The sequence below is a fragment of the Chiloscyllium punctatum genome, chromosome 3 (genome assembly GCF_047496795.1).
Source record: "Chiloscyllium punctatum isolate Juve2018m chromosome 3, sChiPun1.3, whole genome shotgun sequence".
Lineage (NCBI taxonomy): Eukaryota > Metazoa > Chordata > Chondrichthyes > Orectolobiformes > Hemiscylliidae > Chiloscyllium > Chiloscyllium punctatum.
Genome location: NC_092741.1, coordinates 62,530,474 through 62,551,639, shown reverse-complemented (window position 1 = coordinate 62,551,639; position 21,166 = coordinate 62,530,474). Strand labels below are relative to the sequence as shown.

The 21,166-nt window shown below is 39.9% G+C and overlaps 1 protein-coding gene across 1 annotated transcript in view; it reads right to left on the bottom strand.

Moving 5' to 3' along the window:
• LOC140459714 (3',5'-cyclic-AMP phosphodiesterase 7B-like) overlaps positions 1–21,166 on the bottom strand; it is a 169,139-nt gene that overhangs the window by 22,190 nt on the left and 125,783 nt on the right. Inside the window, exons 7-11 of the mRNA XM_072554155.1 lie at positions 18,783–18,883; positions 13,240–13,371; positions 11,996–12,087; positions 11,284–11,428; positions 4,891–4,987 (exon numbers count right to left, since the gene is read on the bottom strand). Coding sequence (XP_072410256.1) covers positions 4,891–4,987; positions 11,284–11,428; positions 11,996–12,087; positions 13,240–13,371; positions 18,783–18,883 — 567 coding nt within the window. The remainder of the gene's footprint in view (positions 1–4,890; positions 4,988–11,283; positions 11,429–11,995; positions 12,088–13,239; positions 13,372–18,782; positions 18,884–21,166) is intronic.

Here is a 21,166-nt window from a genome sequence, read left to right as displayed (position 1 = left end):
GTTAAATACAACGTGGGAAAGTGTAAGGTCATGCACTTTGGTAGGAAGAATAGAGGCATAGACTATTTTCTAAATGGGGAGAAAATTCAGAAATTTGAAGTGCAAAGGGACTTGACAGTCCTAGTCCAAGATTCTCTTAAGGAATGAGTTATAGGGAGAGGCTGAACAGGCTGGGGCTGTTTTCCCTGGAGCGTCAGAAGCTGAGGGGTGACCTTATACAGGTTTATAAAATCATGAGGGGCATGGATAGGATAAATAGACAATGTGTTTTCCCTGGAGTGGGGGAGTCCAGAACTAGAGGGCATAGGTTTAGGGAAAGAGGGGAAAGATACAAAATAGACTTATGGGGCAACTTTTTCACGCAGAGGATGGTAAGTTTATGGAATGAGCTGCCAGAGGAAGAGTTGGAGGCTAGTACAATTGCAACATTTAAAAGACATTTGAATGGGTATATGAATAGGAAGGGTTTGGAGGGATATGGGCCAGGTGCTGGCAGATGAGACTAGATTCAGTTGGGCTACCTGGTTGGCATAGATGAGTTGGACTGAAGGGTCTGTTTCCGTGCTGTACATCTCTTTGACTCTATGACTCTAAAACTTAAGAGTCGGTAGTTAGGAAGGCAAATACAATGCTGACATTTATTTTGAAAGGATTAGGATATAAAAGTAGGGATGTGCTTCCGAGGCTTTATAAAGCTCTGGTTAGACCCACATTTAGAGCATTGTGAGCAATTTTGGGCCCCACCCTCAGGAAGGACGTACTGGTCCTGAGCAGGTCCAGAGGAGGTTCACAGAAATGGTCCAGGAATGAAAAGCTTAACATGAGGAAAGTTTGAGAACTCTGGGACTATACTTGATGGAGTTTAGAAGGATGAAGGGGGAATCTGATTGAAACTTATAGAATACTGAATGGCCTGGACAGAGTGGATGTTGGGAAGATGCTTCCATTGGCAGGAGAGACGAAGACCAGAGGGCATAGCCTGAGAGTAAAAGGGTAGACCGGCTGAAACAGAGATAAGGGGAAACTCCTTTAGCCAGACAGTGGTGAATCTGTGGAATTCATTGTCACAGAAGGCTGTGAAGGCCAGGTCATTGAGTATGTTTAAAACAGAGATAGATAGGTTCTTAATTACCAAGGTTACAGTGAGAAAACAGGAAAATGGAGTTGAAAAACCTAACAGCCATGATTGATTAGCACCGCAGACTCAATGGGTCAAATGACTTAATTTCTGCTCCTATATCTTCTTGTCTTTTGGTTTTAGATTGACTGGAAAAATGTTAGACCTAAAATTTAATTTCAACGTAGGATGGATCTAGTAAGACAGAGGACATGTAGTTCAATAATGACTCAACCAGATGGCAAATTAATAGAACAATGGAGAGACAAATGATATATCTTTTGAGCCTGCATGGATGGGAACTGCAGACCCAGACTCATGCCCCACCTATCTACATAACCCCACAGTAACCATGGCTAACCCACCTAGGCTGCACAATCTTGGACACAATGGACAATTTAGCATGGCCAAGCCACCCAACCTGCACATCTTTGGACTATGGGAGGAAACCTGAGTGCCCAAAGGAAACCCACGCAGACACAGGGAGAATGTGTAAACTCCACACAGACAGTCGCCCTGGTTGGAATGGAACCCTGACATTGTGGGGGCAGCAATGCTAACCATTGAGCCACCCTTAAGGTCACTTTTAAGTCTTACATTCGAGATTTTGAAATGGCTGGACAGGTTACAGTGCTTTCAGAAACTGATTGACTGGAGGCTGACGGGAACAGTGGAAGCTTATGTAAGAATTTCCAGCATTCAGCCCTCAAGCTTGCCATCCCATTCAATGAGATAATTGCTGATCTATTTGTGGCCTTACTCCACTTGCCTGTCGGCACCCCCATAATCTTTGATTCTATTGTCAATCTAAGATCTACCTCATTCAACCTTGAATATATTCATTGACCCAAACTATATTGATTGAGGATGGATATAATTCTAAAAACTACAGTCACAGAATCATACAGCATGGAAACAAACCTTTCAGTCCAACTCGTTCATGCTGACCAAATTTCCTAAACTCACTTGCCTATGTTGGCCCATATTCCTCTAAACCTTTCCTATTCATGTCCAAAAGTCTTTTGAATGTTGTAACTGTACCTGCATCTAGCATTTCTTCTGGCAGTTCATACCACACAGGAACCAACACACTTTCTCCGCTCACCTTATACCTATGCCCTTTAGTTTTGAACTCACCTACACTAGAGAAAAGACCTTGGTTATTCAGCTTATCCATGCCCCTCATGATTTTATAAATCCCCATAAGGTCACTCCTCAGCCTCTTATGCTCGGGTGAAAGAGGTCCAAGCCTATCCAGCCTCTCCTTATAACTCAAATTCTCCAGTCCTGGCAGCATCCTTGTTAATCTTTTCTGCACCATTGCTAATTTAATAATATTCTTCCTATAGCAGGGTGACCAGAACTGTACACAATATGCCAAAAGTGACTTCACTAACACTCTGTACAACCACAACATGACATCTCAGGTCCTATACTCAATGATCTGAGCAATGAAGGCAATTGTGCCAAACACCACCTTAACTATCCAAAATCTTTCCTCTCTCACCTCAAACCTATGCTCTCTAATTTTGGACTCCCGCACCCTGGGGAAAAAACCTTGATTATTCACTCTTTCATGCCCCTCATGATTTTATAGACCTCTATGAGGTCACCCTTCAACTTCCAAAGCTCTGGGGAAAGAAGTCCCAGCCTAGCCAACCACGCCTTACAACTCAAACCTTCCAGAGCTGGTAACATCCTTGTAAATCCTTTCTGTACCCTTTCCAACTTAATAATATCCTTCCAATAACAGGGTGACCAAAACTGTACACAATACCCCAAAAGTGGCCTCACCAATGTAACTAATGACCCATATAATCCAAATCCTCTGTTTCCTGTTAGCCAGTACTCAACCCATACCAATATTTTACGCTCCCCCCCCCCCCCACCCCCCAACCTTTATGCTGCACACAAGAAATTTGGCCTATTCATGAATGCTGCCAAATCAAAATTCAAATCAACCCATACCTGGTTATCCGACTACTTCAATTTCAGTATGTACTGAATTAGAGATTCTGGAATATGCTGAGTATTTCCCATACAGTGTCTTCTCCAAATTGATGAGGAGATCCAACACTGTAACAGCGGCACCAGTGCAGCTTTCTCCAAACCAAAGGGTCTTACTGTAAAGACTAATTGTTATCATCACCCCAGTATCAGCATAAAGAACCAAGAGAATGTCCATCAGCAATACCTCTGCCATACCCTCCAATTTCAATGGAATGATCGTTGAATGAACTTCTTGAAGTAGCTGCAGAAGCGTGGCTCAACTCTGGCAAAAATCAATTTTGATGGATTGAACACCAAGTCCAAATGGTGAAAAATGGTCTTCCCAGACAGACAATTCTGTTTTGCAACTGTCAAATGGCCGATTTTGCTTGTTTCAAAGGCACGCTGAAAATCTTATGAAGTATGGCAGCATCGACATGAATAGCTGGGATGAGCTTGCTACCACAATTCTTCAGAACGGTGACAATTTGTCCATCAACCTGCTTCATGTTTTGAACCTTAATGTCTTAACGAGACTGAGCAGTGGCACACATGAAAAGAATAGGAAGCAAATCCTGCACTCCGAATCCTTATACCATGTGTGTAACCTAGGAAGGTAATCTCTCCCCTTTCCCTCTCATATCCTCCAGCATTAGATTTGGATCAGTGTCAAAGCTGTTCTACCTTGAGTGCCAGCTCGTCTTCACTTCTTACTTTTGTCTTAGTAGAATGCTTTCATGCAAACTATAGACCTCTCCTTTAGGCCAACCAACAATGGTTGCCATGAGTGTCTAAATAGGTCTCACCCAGATCCCATCTGACCCATTTCTACTGCTGCCTCACCTGTGTCTAATTAAACAGAAAACTTGTCCCCCAAATCAATTAGGGGGTTCACCAGAGGCAGGTTTCTGGTAACAGTAAGGCATGGTAATAACAAACTCTGTTTCCAGCACCATGGATAAAGCTTTCAGCAGTGATATCGAAAATGCATTTGGATGCTTGGCTGACTTAATTACCAGAGCAAAGTAAGGTCTGATGAGCCAAATGGCATTTTCCTGTTCTGATGCTGCAAATGGCAAAAAAAAAACCCTAGTTCAGTACACCGAAATTTTAGGCTAGGTCTACTAGTTGTATTAATCTCATTGTTGAAATAATTTGGCCAGCAGGTGCACAATTGTACCAAGTCTGAGACCAGTTTTTTTTTTCAATGTTGCATTCACCTTAAAAATAGAATGGAAACAGACCTCAGAAAGAAGTCTCAAAAACTGATCTTGATCTATCTGACAGGCTAGACTATGAGCGGGGGGGTATAAAGAAAATAACAACTTTCATACACTTTTAAAACATCAGTTCCTAATTATCTGATTATTGTTGTTTATTTCTAAGGGATCTTAAAGACACTTTTAGACATGGTAGCGATACACATATATTCCTATATTCATTAAGTTCCAAGATAAATATATCCAGGAGTTATTGTCATTCAAGCTGAAAAGTAAGGGTCTTATTACTTTTCCACATGAATTTCTAAAGCAAGAATTTGTTTTCTTCCTCTAGAAATATTGAAGTTACATTATTTGCAATTTCATTGATCACAGTGGCAGTGTATATTTTCTCTCTGCTAGTTTTCTTCCTATTTTTAAGTTTCTTTTACACCTCATTATTGTTGATTTAATTGCCATTTTAAAATGCAATTTAGAATGTTATGTGGTGTTTATACTCGAGGCAAGGGTCATTTTACTTAGAATTGAGTGAAATCAAACAGAATTCAGTGTGGACCCACAAACCTTGTCTGTAGAACTCTTCGCAAACTTTCTCACTCCATTGCTTGCTCATATTCCAGACTCGACAAGGATTACAGATGTCTGCACACTTCAGTGCTATCTGAAACAAAAATCAGAAATTATGTAAGGCAGTAGAAATGAAAAGCTGTGTGCTTTTTTAAAAACAAAGCAAGATGTCACAATGTTACACATGTAATATTCTTCTAAACCGCAGCATGTCTGGCTCCACAGTTATAGACTGTAAATGACAAACCTACACAAGCCCAGGAAATAAATTAGTATTTTAAGGAAAGGTCTCAAATCACTTGTTTCATTCATATCAGATTATGTACACCTGGAGTAAGAAACTTACATGGCTGATCATTCTTGACTGCTGCATATTTGCAATAACTTGCAGTAGCTCTGCAAACCATGTAAAACATCCATATCAGGCAGCATAGAATGGAGAGGACATGATGGGTGCGATTCTTACTATTTCAGTTCATCTGTTTTCACAAAAAAGGAATTCGTTATCTTCTCTGGCCTCTTAGAGATCAGTCATAGATGTGATCTTCCTTATTTTCAAAATCTCCAAGTAGTAGCTAATACTCTGTGGAGACTGTAGAAAGGAACAAGGAAAACTGAATTGCAATCTGCCTTAGAGATTTGCAAAAACAATCCCCTTTAATGAGGTGGGAAACACTACTGGGTGATTTCTGGAAATGATCGTAACCAAGCAGAGGCACTTCCGTTTGTGTGCCTGAGATGGATGCTTGCAGAGCTACATTGAGAAGCCTTTAGCTTTTTTTAAAATTATGCTTTATTAGTGTAGTAAAGACAACACTGAAGAATTACTTGGCAAGCACCTCAACAACATATATAGTTACCCTAGGAAAGTGAGGCAGCAAGCATTCTGAAAAGTTAGACATTAAGAGGGTTAATCACCACATGCTGGAAAACTCTTACCACAAAAATGCAATCACACACTCTACTCTTGAGAAAGAGCTTATCGAAAATACAAATTCACAGACTAATTAATATGTTGTGTCATGGTGTAAGTAGGGCTAACATTTTGAACAGCCTTTGCCATGGCTGCTGAGCTCACTCCGTTAGAACAAGGGAGCTCCTCAGCCTCATGTTTTAGCATTTGCTGCTACTCGCTATTTCTACACCTTAAAGAAAGGAGGCCATGTAACTTAGGCTTAATGAGCAAGGCCAGTGTCTCCAATATTGTATTTTCAGCAGCCATTGATTTATTAAAGATGCTAAATGTAATGATAACTTTATTGCTGGCCAGATTGTACTGCCACTGTGGCCAAACCAACGCCAGCCCACCTGCATGTGTGATTTCAATGTCAACAAAAATTTTCAGATCAAACATATTTGCCATGATCAAATGGTGGAGCAGACCCGATGGGCTGAATGGCCCAATTCTGTACCTATATCTTATGGTTTAATGATCTTTCTCCTGCAGTTCAATGGCAATTGAAATAAGGTTAGTTTGTGTATTCCCAAGTCTGGTCTCATTGTCTCTCCAAACTGGATACTCCGCAGCAACCTTTCATGTCCAATATCTACCCATTATGATGTATGTTCAAGAAATCAGTTCTTTGATGCCTGACCCAGTTAACAGGTTTCAATGTCATTGGATAAAAACGTAATTTCAGTTCAGACAGTTTTGTTTATTCCAATGAATACATTAACTTCCATTAATTTGTGGTCAGGTAATCATTGCAGCCATTTTAAGTCACGGGTTTGTCCTCTAGAAATCATTTCAGTCCATGAAAGGTCTCAGTTATTAAAATCAGAAAATGAAAGTTGAAAATTGATAGTCAATATTTTACCATCATCATGACAAAGGGCAAAACCACTCAACAACACATCAATCGGCTTGGATCAGGACAGGAGTGGTGATCTGCTGGCACTTAGCCTAGCAATCATTTTTGCAAGCCCTTATTTTGATATATCTTAAAGTAGGTCATTCTGAAGTAGAGTCATATCTGACTTGAAACACTAACTCTTTCTCTGTCGACAGATGCTGTCAGACCTTTGATTTCTCCTGAATTTACTGTTATTATTTCAGTTTTACAACATCTGCTGGATTTTGCTTTTGTTTGATATAACCTTCATGTCTGACCGAATAATCAAAACTATTTTCTTCTCCCTAACGGCATCGATTGTCCCTATAACATGGTGTCTTACTGAAGGATAATAAAAGAAAGGTAGCGCAGTGGTAATGATATTGGTCTAGTGATCCAGAGCACTATTAATGCACTGGAGATGGGTTCAAATTTCACCACAGCAGCAGGAGAAATTCAAATTCAATTAATTCAATAAATCTGAAATTAATTTGATAATAAAACTACCAGATTGTTGTTAAAAAATTCTGCTTCAAAATAATATTCAGCAAAAGGAAATCTTTTATCCTTACCCAATTTGGTCTTCATGAGACTGGTTGAATCTGAACAGCTACAGAAAAGAAAGTAGAATGGAAATAAAGCAGACAGACCACCCGCCATCAACGCGGGCACTGGATGTAACAAGTGCACATCCTGCCCAGTTGACCCCATAAAGACCTCTTCATTAGCATCTGCGGGTTTCTGTCAAAAGCGAGAAAACCGTCCTACACAATAGTTAAGCAACATAATCATACTCACAGAATCATGCCATACAACCAACATTCCAGATTCTTCCATCACTACCACTGGGCCTGTCCTGTCAGTGGGACCAGAAGTGGGACCCACTGTGGTAAACACTTGGGAAGGGAGTCCTCAATAACGACTCTGGACCTCATTAAGTCCCATGGTATCAAGACAAATATTCTGAAGGAAACCTTCCGATTACCATATACCCAACCACAGCCCCGCTCCCTGCCACCTCAGCCATCATTCCCTCAATGCATCAGTGCTCCTCTCCATTGAACGCCACTGGAAACACTGAGGATAACAACAGGTCAACATTTAATGGATGGGTTGTTTAATGCTTATCACCAAGGGAGGCATGGTAGCATTGATACTGACTGAGTTGGTTTCAATCTGCAAGTTAAACTTGTTAGAGATGGCCTGCAGTACATAGTGAGATAAACAACTCACCCTCATTAATTTATTTGTCACAGATACATGGGTACGTAACAATATTGTTAGTAGGGACCACAGTGAAATAGTCTTGTCATCTGACTAAGGACAACCTCACTGATGACATTACCATCATGTTAAATGGAATAGATCCAGAAAACATCAAGCAGCTCACATTTATGAGGAATTTAGGATGTGCTGTGTCAGCCTTCAATACCAGCAGGATTGTTTTCAGTCATCATATATTCCCTCATGATCCAACATATTCCCCACTCTACCATTATCAACAAGACAGAGAGCCATCCCTAATCCAATGAAAAGTGCAGGAGGATGTGGCAGAAACAGGGCCATGCATGTCTAAAAATGAGATGTCAGTCTAGTGAAGTTACAACACAGGACTACTTGTATGCCAGACAGCAAAAGCAATGTGCTACAGGTAGGGCTAGATGGTCCAACAAGGTAAAAACAATGACTGCCTTCCCCCACCTCATCCTAGTTTCAAACTTCCAGCTCAGCACTGTCCCCTTGACTTGTCCGGACTTGTCCGACCTGCCTAGCTCCTTTTCCACTTATCCACTCCACCCTCCCCTCCCTGAGCTATCACCTTCATCTCCTCCCCCACTCACCCATTGTACTCTATGCTACTCTCTCCCCACCCCCACCCTCCACTAGCTTATCTCTCCACGCTTCAGGCTCACTGCCTTTATTCCTGATGAAGGGCTTTTGTCCGAAACATCGATTTTGCTGCTCATTGGATGCTGCCTGAACTGCTGTGCTCTTCCAGCACCACTAACCTAGATGGTCCAACAACCCAGTGATCAAGGTCAAAGCTTTGCAGTCCTGCCACATTCAGCCATGAAGGGTCATATGCAGTTAAACAACTAACAGGAGGAGGAGGCTCCACAAAAATCCAAATCTTCAATGATAAGAGAGCACAGCACATCAGTGCAAAAGACAAGGGATAAATCAGAGGCATGACTGAATCATCCCCACTAGTGTAGATGGGTGCAGCTCCAACAACAGTCAAAGTTATAGGAAGAATAGTATTAAGTTGGACAGGGTTTCAGTAAGGCATTTGATAAGGTTCCCCATGGTAGGCTCTTTCAGAAAGTTAGGCGATATGGATACAGGGTAATTTTGCTATCTGGATGCAGAAAGAAAACAGCAATTGGTAGTGGATGGAAATTATTCTGACTGGAGGTCGGTGACTAGTGGTGTCCCAGGGATCTGTTCTTGGGCCTCTGCTCTTTGTAGCTTTTATAAATGACTAGGATGAAGAAGTGGACGGGTGGGTTAGTAAGTCTGCCAATGACACAAAGGTCGGTGGTGTTGTAGATACTGTCGAGGACGTTTGCAGGCTACAAGACATTGACAGGATGTGACAGATGGAGTTTAACCTGGATAATTGTGAAGTGATTCATTTTGGAAGATCAAATTTGAATACTGAATACAAGGTTAAAGACAGGATTCTTGGCAGTGTGGAGGAACAGAGGGATCTTGGGGTCCACGTACATAGATCAATCAAAGTTGCCATCCAAGTTGATAGCGTTGTTAAGAAGGTGCACAGTGTTTTGGCTTTCATTAACAGGGGGATTGAGTTTAAGAGCCGCGAGGTTTTGCTGCAGCTCTATAAAGGCTGAAGAAGGGCTCATGCCTGAAACGTCGATTCTCCTGCTCCTTGGATGCTGCCTGACCTGCTGCACTTTTCCAGCAACACATTTTCAGCTGCAACTCTATAAAACCCTGGTTAAACCACACTTGGAATATTGTGTCCAATTCTGGTCACCTCATTATAGAAAGGATGTAAATGGTTTAGGGAAGGTGCAGTGGAGTTTGACAAGGATGCTGCCTGGAATGAAGGTCTTGTTTTATGAAGAGATGTTGAGTGAGCTAGGGCTTTTCACACTGCAGAGAAGAAAGAAGAGAGGTTACTTGCTAGAGGTGTACAAGATAATTAGAGGCATTACCCAGGGCAGAAATGACTGTCATGAGGGATCATCATTTTAAGGGAATTGGAGGAAAGTATAGGGGAGATGTCAGAGGTAGGTTCTTTATGCAGAGAGTGGTGGGTGTGTGGAATGCACCACCAGCGGTGGTAATAGAGTCAGAGACATTTAAGCGACTGCTAGACAAGCACATGGACGGCAGTAAATTGAGGGATGTGTAGATTAGGTTGATCTTCGATTAAGATAAATGCTCGACACAACTTCGTGGGCAGAAGGGCCTGTACTGTGCTGTACCGTTCTATGTTCTAAGAGATTTACAAGGATAATGCAGGGTATGGAGAGTTTGAGTTACAAAGAAAGGCTGGATAGGCTGGGACTTTTCTCAATGGAGTGTAGGAGGTTGAGAAATGACCTTACAGCAGTGTATAAAATAATGAAGGGTATAGAAAGAGTTAATGGTAGCTTTTCTTTTCTCTAGGATGGGGATTTTAAGGAGGCACACTTATAAGGTAAGAGGAGAGAGATTTAAAAAAGACATGAGGGGCAAATCTTTTACACAGAGGGTGGTTTATGTGGAATGAACGTCCTGATGAAGTGGTGGATGTAGGTAAAATTACACCGTTTAAAAGACATTTGGATAAGTACATGAATAGGAAAGGTTTGGAGGGATATGGACCAGGAGCAGACGGGTGGGACTAGTTTAGTTTGGGATTATATTCACCATGGACTGGTTGAACCGAAGGGTCTGTTTCTGTGCTATATGACTCTGTGACTCTAAGAAGCTTAACACCAGCCAAGACTAAGCAGCCCACTTAATTGGCACCATGTTCACTGTCTTAAAATTCAGTCCCATCACCACCAATGCACACTGGCAGCAATATTTACCATCTTCAAGGCGTACTGTAGGAACTCACCTGGGCTCCTTCAATAGCACCTTCCAAATCCACAACCTTTAACAGCTAGGTGGACAAAGGCAACAGTTGCATGGAAATAGCACCACCTGTAAATTTCCCTCAAAGCCATTCACCATCCTGAATTGTAACTGTATCTATGTTCCTTTACTGTGGCCAGTTCAAAGCCCTGGAACTCTCTCTGTCACAGCACTGTGGGTGTCCCTGCACCTCAAGGATTGCAGTGATTTAAGAACCTTTACAAAAGTAATTAGGAATGGGCAATAGATGCTGACCTGAGCAATGACACTCACAGCCTATGACTGACTGACTAAATTTTAAAAAATGGAGATGACAACAAAAGCAATTTATTGCTCCTGACACCATCAGGCTATGACTTCTTTAACTGTCAATGTTGCGAAAAGAAAACAAATTGCTTTGCAGACTTGCCATATTGAATCAGTGATTTTGGAAAATCAGTCTGCTTATTTTATTCCATTAACCTACCTGAAGAATGAAGTGTTTATGATCTGCATCCTCCAATGATAAATCTCTGTTGTCCAAATGAGTTTTCATTCTTGTAAGAAACTCATTTTGTCGGCTAATATCCGTGGCCAGAATGAGAGATCCTAACTGTTGCTCAATATCTTGTCTGCAATAGGAGCAAATTGCATTATTCTCTCAATGTTGTTAGTTTTACTGAATATTGCAAATCTAAAGAAATATGGGAGTCAGCCCTGTGTAACACAATGTAGGGATGAAAAGGAGATTATTGATCTGCAAGCATTCAGCAATGAAGAGATGCTTTACAGAAGGACAGTGCCTCTCTACATAGAGTAGAATTGGAGGAAAAACTTCTGTGATTCACCTCCCACCAATCAACTTCATTTGTCGTGGATATATGAGCGCTCTTGCTTATTTTCTGTAGCCTTATTCATGTTTGATTATGCTCATTTATGGAGTGAAATGAAGCCAAAAGAAATGGCATGTATTCCAATACTTTTGCAAGGAGAATTGAGAAATACTAATATTCAACGTTGTTTCCATGCCACCTTTTGCTGTCACATATTCAACAATTAATTCAAAATTGGTTCACTTCCCATCTTATACTCATTTCACAACTGAATGCTGCTTTAAATCATTAGCCTTCATTAAATTTCAAGGGAACACTATTTTTTGACTAGAGTGCATTGAATTTCTATAAATAAATATTACTCACATCATTTCCACAGGCAGATGAGCCAGCAGACCTGATTCTCGGAGCATCCCAACTGTTGATCTCCAGTGGTGATTCTCCAGTACAGAGATATTCTTAAAAAGAGAGGAAATTAAATAAATAAAATATACTCTTATTTCCGTAATGGCCTGGTGAGTAAATGAATAACCTAGCTACTCAAAACAAAGACCCTTGGTCTGTGCTGAGTTATTGGGACTCAATGGGACAACACTATGGGATGGCTGCATTTGAGCACTGCTAAGAAGAGGGTAGGAAAAATAAATCGTGCTGGCTCCGACATTAATTGCTTCTCTAATTTGGGAATAGCTTAATCCCTGATTGAGACCTCCTCAGTTGAGATTGGGAATTTGCATCACAAACAGCTGCAAAAGGTCTACTAAATTGCTCCTAAAAATCTTCAGTTAGGTTAACAGTGTTTATACATCTATAGACTCACCACAAAAACATGTGACAAGTCCAATCTTATCAATTACTGCACCATCAGTACACTTGGAATCATCAGCAAAGTAATGGAATATGTGATTGATAATCCTATCACTTGGCACTGTCCCAATGATGCTCAGTTTGACCTCTGCTGCGGCTACTTAGTACCAGATCTCATTACAGCCTTGGTCCAAGCAAGGACAAAGTAGCTGAATTCAAGAGGTGAAGTGAGATTGAACTCCCTTGACATTGAGGCAGCACCTGACCCACTATAGCATCACAGTGCTTGAGAACAATTAAAGTTAATGGAAATCAGAGGAAACCTATACACTGGTTTAAAGTTATACCAAGTACAAAGAAAGATTCCATTGGCTGTCTCAGGCCATTCACCTCAGCCCTCAGATAACATCCAAAGTTCCTCAGGGTAGTATCCTTGACATAAATGTCTTCAGCTGCATCTTTAATGACCTTCCATTCACCGTATGATCAGAAGTGGATATGTTCACTCATGACTTATAGTGTTCAGCACTATTTATGACTATCATACACTGAAACAGTCTGTACCTCATGCAACAACACATAAATAACATATACATTTAGATTGTGAAATGGCAAGAATCATTGGCCTCTGTTCAGGACTTATACTCCTAGACTAGATCTTTTTTTTTATAATTATGCTAATCTTAATTAAATCACTTCAGTGGAATCACTTCTATTAAAAATGCTCTTCCACTGATACCCCTTTCACCTGCCCAGTACACCATATGTACATTTGTGAAAGAACAATTAGTTACCATGTTTACCTGGTATAAACTGGCTAGATGGTGTTTGGTTTTGATGAGAAAGGGTTGGTTGACTCCTGGATGATCAACATCATGCGCTGCAGCTGCCGTCAAACCAAGCATGATATCAAGTGGTGTCAAAAACCGGGCGAGCTTTAATAAATGGAAAAGTAAAATGGAAAAATGATTATAATATACTTATAAGGTATTTAAACTATTACTAAATATTATGCCATTGCAGCTAGTCATATTCTAATGATTTGAAAATCTTGAATATAATCATATGGGCAAATATAATCGTACTGATAACAACTCAGGTTTCCTACAAAGTTGGATGAGTTGCATACAATGAATAATTCAAGTGAAGTATATTTTCCAACTTGTTTAGCGTCTGCGAGTTTTGAGAAGCTTTAAAGCTCAAGTTGAGGTTCTGGATGTAGGTTTGCTCACTGAGCTGAAAGGTTAGTTTTCAGGCGTTTTGTCACCATTCTAGGTAACATCAGTGAGCCTCCGGATGAAGCACTGGTGGTATGGCCCGCTTTGTATTTATGTGTTTTGGTTTCCTTGGGTTGGTGATGCCATTTCCTGTGAAGTTGTCATTTCCTGTTCTTTTTCTCAGGGGGTGGTAAATGGAATCCAAATCAGTGCATTTGTTGATAGAATTCCGGTTGGAATGCCATGCTTCTAGGAATTCTTGTGCGTATCTCCTAGAAGCATAGCATTCCAACCGGAACTCTATCATCAAACACATTGACTTGGGTCTCATTTACCACCCCCTGAGAAAAAGAACTGGAAACGACATCACCACAGGAAACAACGTCACCACAGGAAATGACATCACCAACCCAAGGAAACCGAAACACATAAATATAAAGCAGGCCATACCTACAGTGCTTCATCCTGTGGCTCACTGATGATGTTACTTAGTATAGTGATGAAACATCTATTTAGTGTTCATATAACATCTCCTTGATTCTGCATATTTGCATTCTTGCTTCATTATGCATCCTTATCTAATAACAGACTTCAACCCAGTTGCGGAGTAATCTTTCACCATATTCACATAAACAAGGGAAAGCTACTGAAAATTATCAATAATGATCACATTTATCAAGACCCTGAGATGTTTTATACACAGCAGAAAACATCTGACCTATTCTAGTTCAGTGGACATCTATGGATTCTGTGGCATAACATTATATGAAATAGGAATAGAAAGAGAGAAACTGCTCCCACTGGCGAAATGATCAAGTAGTAGAGGGCACAGATTTAAAGTCTTTTGCAAAAGAAGCAAATCTGAAGCAAAAAGAGAACTTTTCACAAAGTGAGTGGTTAGGGTCTGAAGTGCATTGCTTGGAAGTGTGGTGCAGAGGTCCAACTGAGGCATTTCAGAGGGAGTTGGATGATTAGTTAAAAAGAAACCAATGATTAGGATTATGGAGATAAGGCAGTAGATTCACACTCAGTTCAAATGCTCAGAGAGCCAGTGCAGACTGAATGGCCTCCCTTTGTACTATAATAGTTTTGTGATTCTGTGGAAGAAAGTATTTAGAAAGCATATTAAGTTGGGGCTTAATAGAGTTGGTCATTTAAAACCAATCCTATGTTTACAAACCAATATATGGCTTTGTAAAAGAGTGAATGTATAGACTTGGAACTTAAGAGTTATAGTAGAAATCTTTATTCTTAGTGTTTGTAAATCTCTTGGGTCTATAAATTGAAAATGAATGGCAAACCCGGAGAGTACCAAATTAATTGATTGACCATTATGATTTGCAATACAAAATTTTGAACTCACCATTATATACTAGACAAGAACCTGGTGTGACTAAAACAGAAGCAAAATACATTGGTAGCTGTGAAAAAAGAATATTTTTCCAAAGAAACTGTTCACTCCACAAGACCCTGATCCACTCCTTTATCACTACCAATGCCTCATCCTCTCCCATAGCACATTCCTGTACAATTGCAGGAGATTTAGCACTTGCTTTTTTTAACTCCTCCCTTTCACTGTCCAAGGCCCCAATCACTCTTTTTGGGCAAAGCAATGATTTACTTGCATTTCTTCAAATCTAGTCTCTTGTATTTGCTATTCACAGTATGGGCTCCTTAACATTGGGAAGACTAAATGCAGTCTGGTGACTGCTTTGTGGAGCACCTCCATTCAGTCTGCAAATGTGATCCTGACCTTCCATTTGCTTTCCATTTTAATGCCAAGTGATCTCATACTTGCAGATCTGATCTAGGCCTGCTGCAGTGTTCCACTGAAACACAATACAAGCTAGAGGAACAGTACTTAATTTTCTATTTAGGCACATTATAGCCTTCTGGATTCAATACTGAGTTCAGCAACTCCAGACCACAAATTCTGGTCTCCATTTTGTTGCAACTTCCTCCCCCCCACTCCACCCAGTGTCTGGTTTTCTTGGTTTTGCTTTCAAGCAGAGTGGACCTATAATCTGATATTAACACCTACAGGTAGTTCTTCTGCAACCCGATGGTTGCATTCTTGTGTAACTCTGCATTTTAGAAAGATTTTGCTTTAGAAGCAGTACTTAAAATGATGGCGATGTAATCACATTACAGCCAACACGTTTTAAAAGTTTGTGCTTTAGAAAGTGTTCCCAATTTGTCAATCACATTATAGTGAATTATAATGCACACATTTTGTATTATTAACATCTGCGATGTACCTATCTCTTCTCTGCAACCATTAATATTCATTTTTAAAAAAACTGTAGATATTGGAAATCAGAAACAAACACAGAAATTGCCAGAAAAACTCAGAGGTTTGGCAGCATCTGTGGAATGACAGCAGAGTTGACGTTTCGAGTCCAATGACCCTTCTTCGGAATATTCAGAGCAATTCTGAAGAAAGGTCATTGGATCTGAAAGGTTAACTCTGCTTTCTCTCCACAGATGCTGCCAGACCTGCTGAGTTCTTCCAGCAATTACTGTTTTCATCACTCCTTTTATCTTTTGCTTTGTGACACTTTTGATCTCTAATCTCTCCCACTCTCAAATTGTATCTGACCTTTCCTTCTGCTCCACTTGCTTCACCCTACCATTTTCTACCATCACTTTGCAGCTCTGAAAACGAGTCAATTTGGACTTAGAACATTATTTCTCTCACCACAGATGCTGGCAGACCTGCTGAATTTCTTCATCTTCTTCCGATTTTTATATCTGATGCGACCACCAAGCCTCACCCCTGCTAGCTCTCTGACTCCGCAAAGGTTATGAGTTGGGAGAGACCTTTAGTTTATGTGCACAAAACAGGCATTCATGCCATTTGGATGCATTTCGCAAACATGTGCATGCACACCTTACATGTGATATTAGTACCCTCTTTTGACATTATGCAGCAGGACAGAAATTAATACTTTTGGTGTAAAATATTTGTCACAACAGCTAATATTAGTCTGTTCTTGTTAGATGTTAATGCATTGTTGTATTTATTCCTAACTTTTATTATTTGTTATTTATCAATACAATCTTTAGATATGAACATTAGTCCACACCTGTAATTTACAAACCTGACTCATATTTGCTTTTGATTCCTGCACATGTTCTTTGAAATAATTCTCCACAGTCCGATTACCCTGCCCTTTCCTCATTCCCTTTAAAAATGCTTTGCAAAAGAATGCTTTTAGCAACTATGAACAACAAAGCTTTAGCATGAAGATCTAGGTCATTGAACATTATATAACCCTCTATGGTTTAATACTTTATACAGTGAAAACTCCTAGATGAATAGATTTAAAAAGTTCTCAAAACAACTTCAGTCTTTTTGATATAAATTCACTTGCGTGAATGAATTATCAACAACTTATAAATAAGTCAGCCTGATTTGTTTTCAATCCCTTTGGTGGTTACTTGTCTATTTCCAAACAACAGGGGAGTTGTTGATCAGTGAGAACTGTGATTTCATTCAACATCAATTTAGATTGAACACTAATGAACATGAAAGAGAGAACATTAAACAACATTGCACCAGAACTAGAAGCAAATTTTGATAATTTTAAATTAAACCACAAGAATGTTTGTGAAAAATGAAATTCAGATTCCAGTCACTGTAACAATCATTACTTTGTTTACATTTGTGTTTGGAGTAACAACTGAAAATCACTCTGGGCTTTAGTCTGTGGTTTGCAGTAAATAATATGATGGAACCATTTAAACTTCTGTAAAAATGAGATTTATACACAAATGGGCAAGTGATATCAAGTTGCCACACAATTCATATGTCTCTTGGTTTAACGACATTGTAAAATGTTTAATTCCCAATGCATTTGGGTAATTATTTAAAATCAAAATTATTTGCGACTCTTGAAAGTTTATCTACCCACCAGAAAACATCAAAATAACGTCAGGAATTTATTTTGGTTTTCAAGTTTCTGGTATTCTTCCATCGCTGCACCAGGGACATGAGATTGTCTTCTGCAGCTCAATACTTCTTGTAAGCCATGAACCTACATTTACTTTTCACTTTGGCTTCTGGCAGAGTGAATGGCACAATTGTGCACAAGGAGACATGTCTTTCTGTCTTCAGTTCTCCATTTTTCTCCAAACAGAGATTGTCCAGCATGATAAAAAGATAAACATAAACATTTTCCACTCAGACAAAATCATGATTGCAGATATAGAAGGGCCATTTGTGATCAATTGCCTGTTGTCTATCACCATTGCAATTTCCAGGGTCAGCCAATATGGGAAATATTTCCTGTAGTGCCAAAAGCAAGACAAATCAATCCAACCAACAACTACCTCATCAATCTATTCTTGATTATCAGCAAAGTGATGGAAGGGAGCTGTCAACATACTACCAAGCAGTACTTATTCAGCTGGTAACTGATTCTCAGTTTGGATTTCCCACAGCCATTTGGCTTGGGACCTCATTACAATTTTGGTCCAAATGCGAACAAGAAGACTGAACTCAAGAGGTGGGCTAAGAATGTCAGCCCTTGACATCAACAGTCAAGTGGTTCGACAGTAGCCAGGGCAAAGTAACTCCAAGTGGTTGACAACTTACCCTCCAAACTATATATTCACACCCTCTAACATTGAGGCACGGCAGTAGCTACAAGATCCACTGCAACAACTCACCATGGCTCTTTTGGCAGCACATTCCAAACTCATGATCTCTATCGTTTAGAAGGACAAGGGCAGCATGGGACACCACCATTTGCTAGTTCCCATCCACCTTCTCACCATCCTGACGTGGAGCTCCATCACTCTCCCTTGGGTGTTGCTGGGTAAATATCGTGGAACTTCCTCCCTAAGAGCATCGTAAGTAAGCCTACACCACAAGAATTGCAGCAGTTCATAAAAGTAGTTCACCAGCACCTTCCCCAAGATAATTAGGGACCGGCAATAAAAGCTGCCTAGCCAGTAACTCCCACACCACATGAAAGGAAAAAAAAGCAAATCAGAAGTCGAAGGTTGTTAAGGAAATTGCTTTCAGGCCTATATTTTTCTTCAAGTTGCCTTTTTAAAGAAATGCTTCCAAAAGATATTCTAAAATTCTTTTTATTTCATTAAATATAAAGAAGGTTCATCTATACCTTTGGTTCTTTTAGATAGCAGTGCATTGCCTGAGTCACATCAGCAGCATGAACAGCATTATGGTATGGGTTTTGGCTGTGATAATCCTCTTGAATCATAACTGGTAGGAATGAAAATGTAAGTTAAATACAAATTTACCACCATAACGATCTGAAGCAGTAGTTGTACAACCAGAAGAATTTAGTGTGTGTTTTTAAACAGTTAGCTAGTAGAATCAAGATTAGTAAAATGCATGATGTTATCTAACAGAATAAACCAGATTTTATTTAGCATGAGACATTAACCTGCCTCACTTCCTTCCCCTCTAGGTAGCAGCAAATCCAGGAATACATATTTATAAATTTCCACCATCACCATTTTGTATAGCTGCATGGGCTCTATGAGGTGTACTCTATACCTAAGATGGTGCCTTGTGTTGTTGACATTGTTACACTGTAACTTATCTTGTAAACTGAAGAAGCTGTACCTAGGTACCTTTGTACCTGGATGGCACCTGTTAGTGACAAATTATAAACTTTTCACTGTACTCATTTGAGTAACGTTACAATAAAGCTAATTCAATTCAACTTAATTCAATTCAATTTTGAATCAGCTAAGCTTTACATGGATGTTGCCAGGACTGGAGGATTTGAGTTCCAGGGAGAGGTTGGATAGGCTGGGACTTCTTTCCCTTGGAGATTTAGAAGCTGAGGGTTGATCTTATACAGGTTTATAAAATCATGAGGGGCATGGATAGATGGATAGCTAAGATCTTTTTCTCTGTGTAGGGGAGTGCAAGCCTAGAGGGCACAGGTTTAAGGTGAGAGGGGTAAGCTTTAAAAAGGACCTGAGGGGTAATTTTTTCACGCAGAGGGTAGTGCATGTATGGAATGAGCTGCCAGAGGAAGTGCAGGTACAGTTACAACATTTAAAAAGCATCAGAATGTGTACATGAATAGAAAGGGTTTAGTGGGTCAAATACTGGCAAATGGCACTAGGACGTCTGGTTGGTGTGAACGAATTGCACTGAAGGGGCTGTTTCTGTGCTGTATGACTTTAAAAGGTGCCACCAGAGATGAGTCCTCCATTTTGCCTTCCTGACTGCCTATTTTAAATGTTACATCTATCTGCGGTAACATGACTAAGAATAAGAATCCATCCTTTCAGAGGATGAACCAGCTCTTCTCATCAAGTATTTTGTCTTTTTTAAAGATCTACTTTGTCACAGGGAAGAAAATTAAAAGCAAAACCAATTTGAGTCACTTCTGTGCAATTCTGAGCCACTTATAGAGCTGCTGGTATGCCAAATTACAGGGCACTGAATTCTAAATCCCTGATGTGTACTGTGCATTTTAATGCACTGAGAGTCCTAATACCTTCAATGGAGTTGAAGTAACACCAAATGAAACTTACCTGCTCTAGCCCTTAACATATCTTTCTTGTTTTTCTCCTATCTGTTGACACTATTCTCATTAAACTGTTGATTGCCAAATACCTTTTCCAAGCATCCTAGCTAGCCAACATTATATCTCCTCAGTACTGTTTCATTCAAAATCACTGTCAATGCCTTTTCAATTTAAAATCTTGGACATTGTAAACTATTTTTCCATCTCCATTCTCCCTTTTCTCTACAAACTCCTCCACTATATTGTTGCCTATCAAATCTGTGCTTTTTTTTCTGCAACTCTATGTTTAAACCTCTCCAATTCCACTTCAACGATAGTAGTGAAATGACTAAAAGTCAAAGTAACAAATAATCATTACTGGACTAATAATGCAGTGGCATAGACTAATAATCCGGAGAATAAGAATTCAAATTCACCATAGAATTTGAGTTCAGATTAAAAATCTGAAAATAGAAAACAGGCATGGCATTTCTAACAATATCCATAAAGATATTGAGATTGTCATGAGAACCCAATTGGTGTCCTGACTAATGTCCTTAAAGGGAAGAAAAGCTATGGTCCTTACCTGGACCTAACTCCTGAGTCTCTCTACATTACTGCAATTCACTATCAATTGCAAAATCTGCCATAATCTAAAGCCAGTTCTCTTTGAAGGACAACCAGGAGTAGTTGAAAAGACACACGGGACAGAAATTTATCTCAGGCAGTGGTGCAAGATATTCAGGTTGGATTGATTTCCCGTTACACGGAGGGCCTGATATTGAATTCCATTGAGTGCAAACAGTTGTGTGTAACTCTTGGTTGATCCAATATCATCAGTTTTATGCCACTGGCTGAAATAAATTTCGACCCCAGAAGTTTTGACTCCAACCCCCCCCCCCCATACATCCCCTGTACATCATGAACTAATAATTAAGTTAAACGGGATGACCTCATTTTACAGTGAAGATAACATTAAGCTCTGCAAGTGTTCCCAATGCCACACTGTTTCATTATTG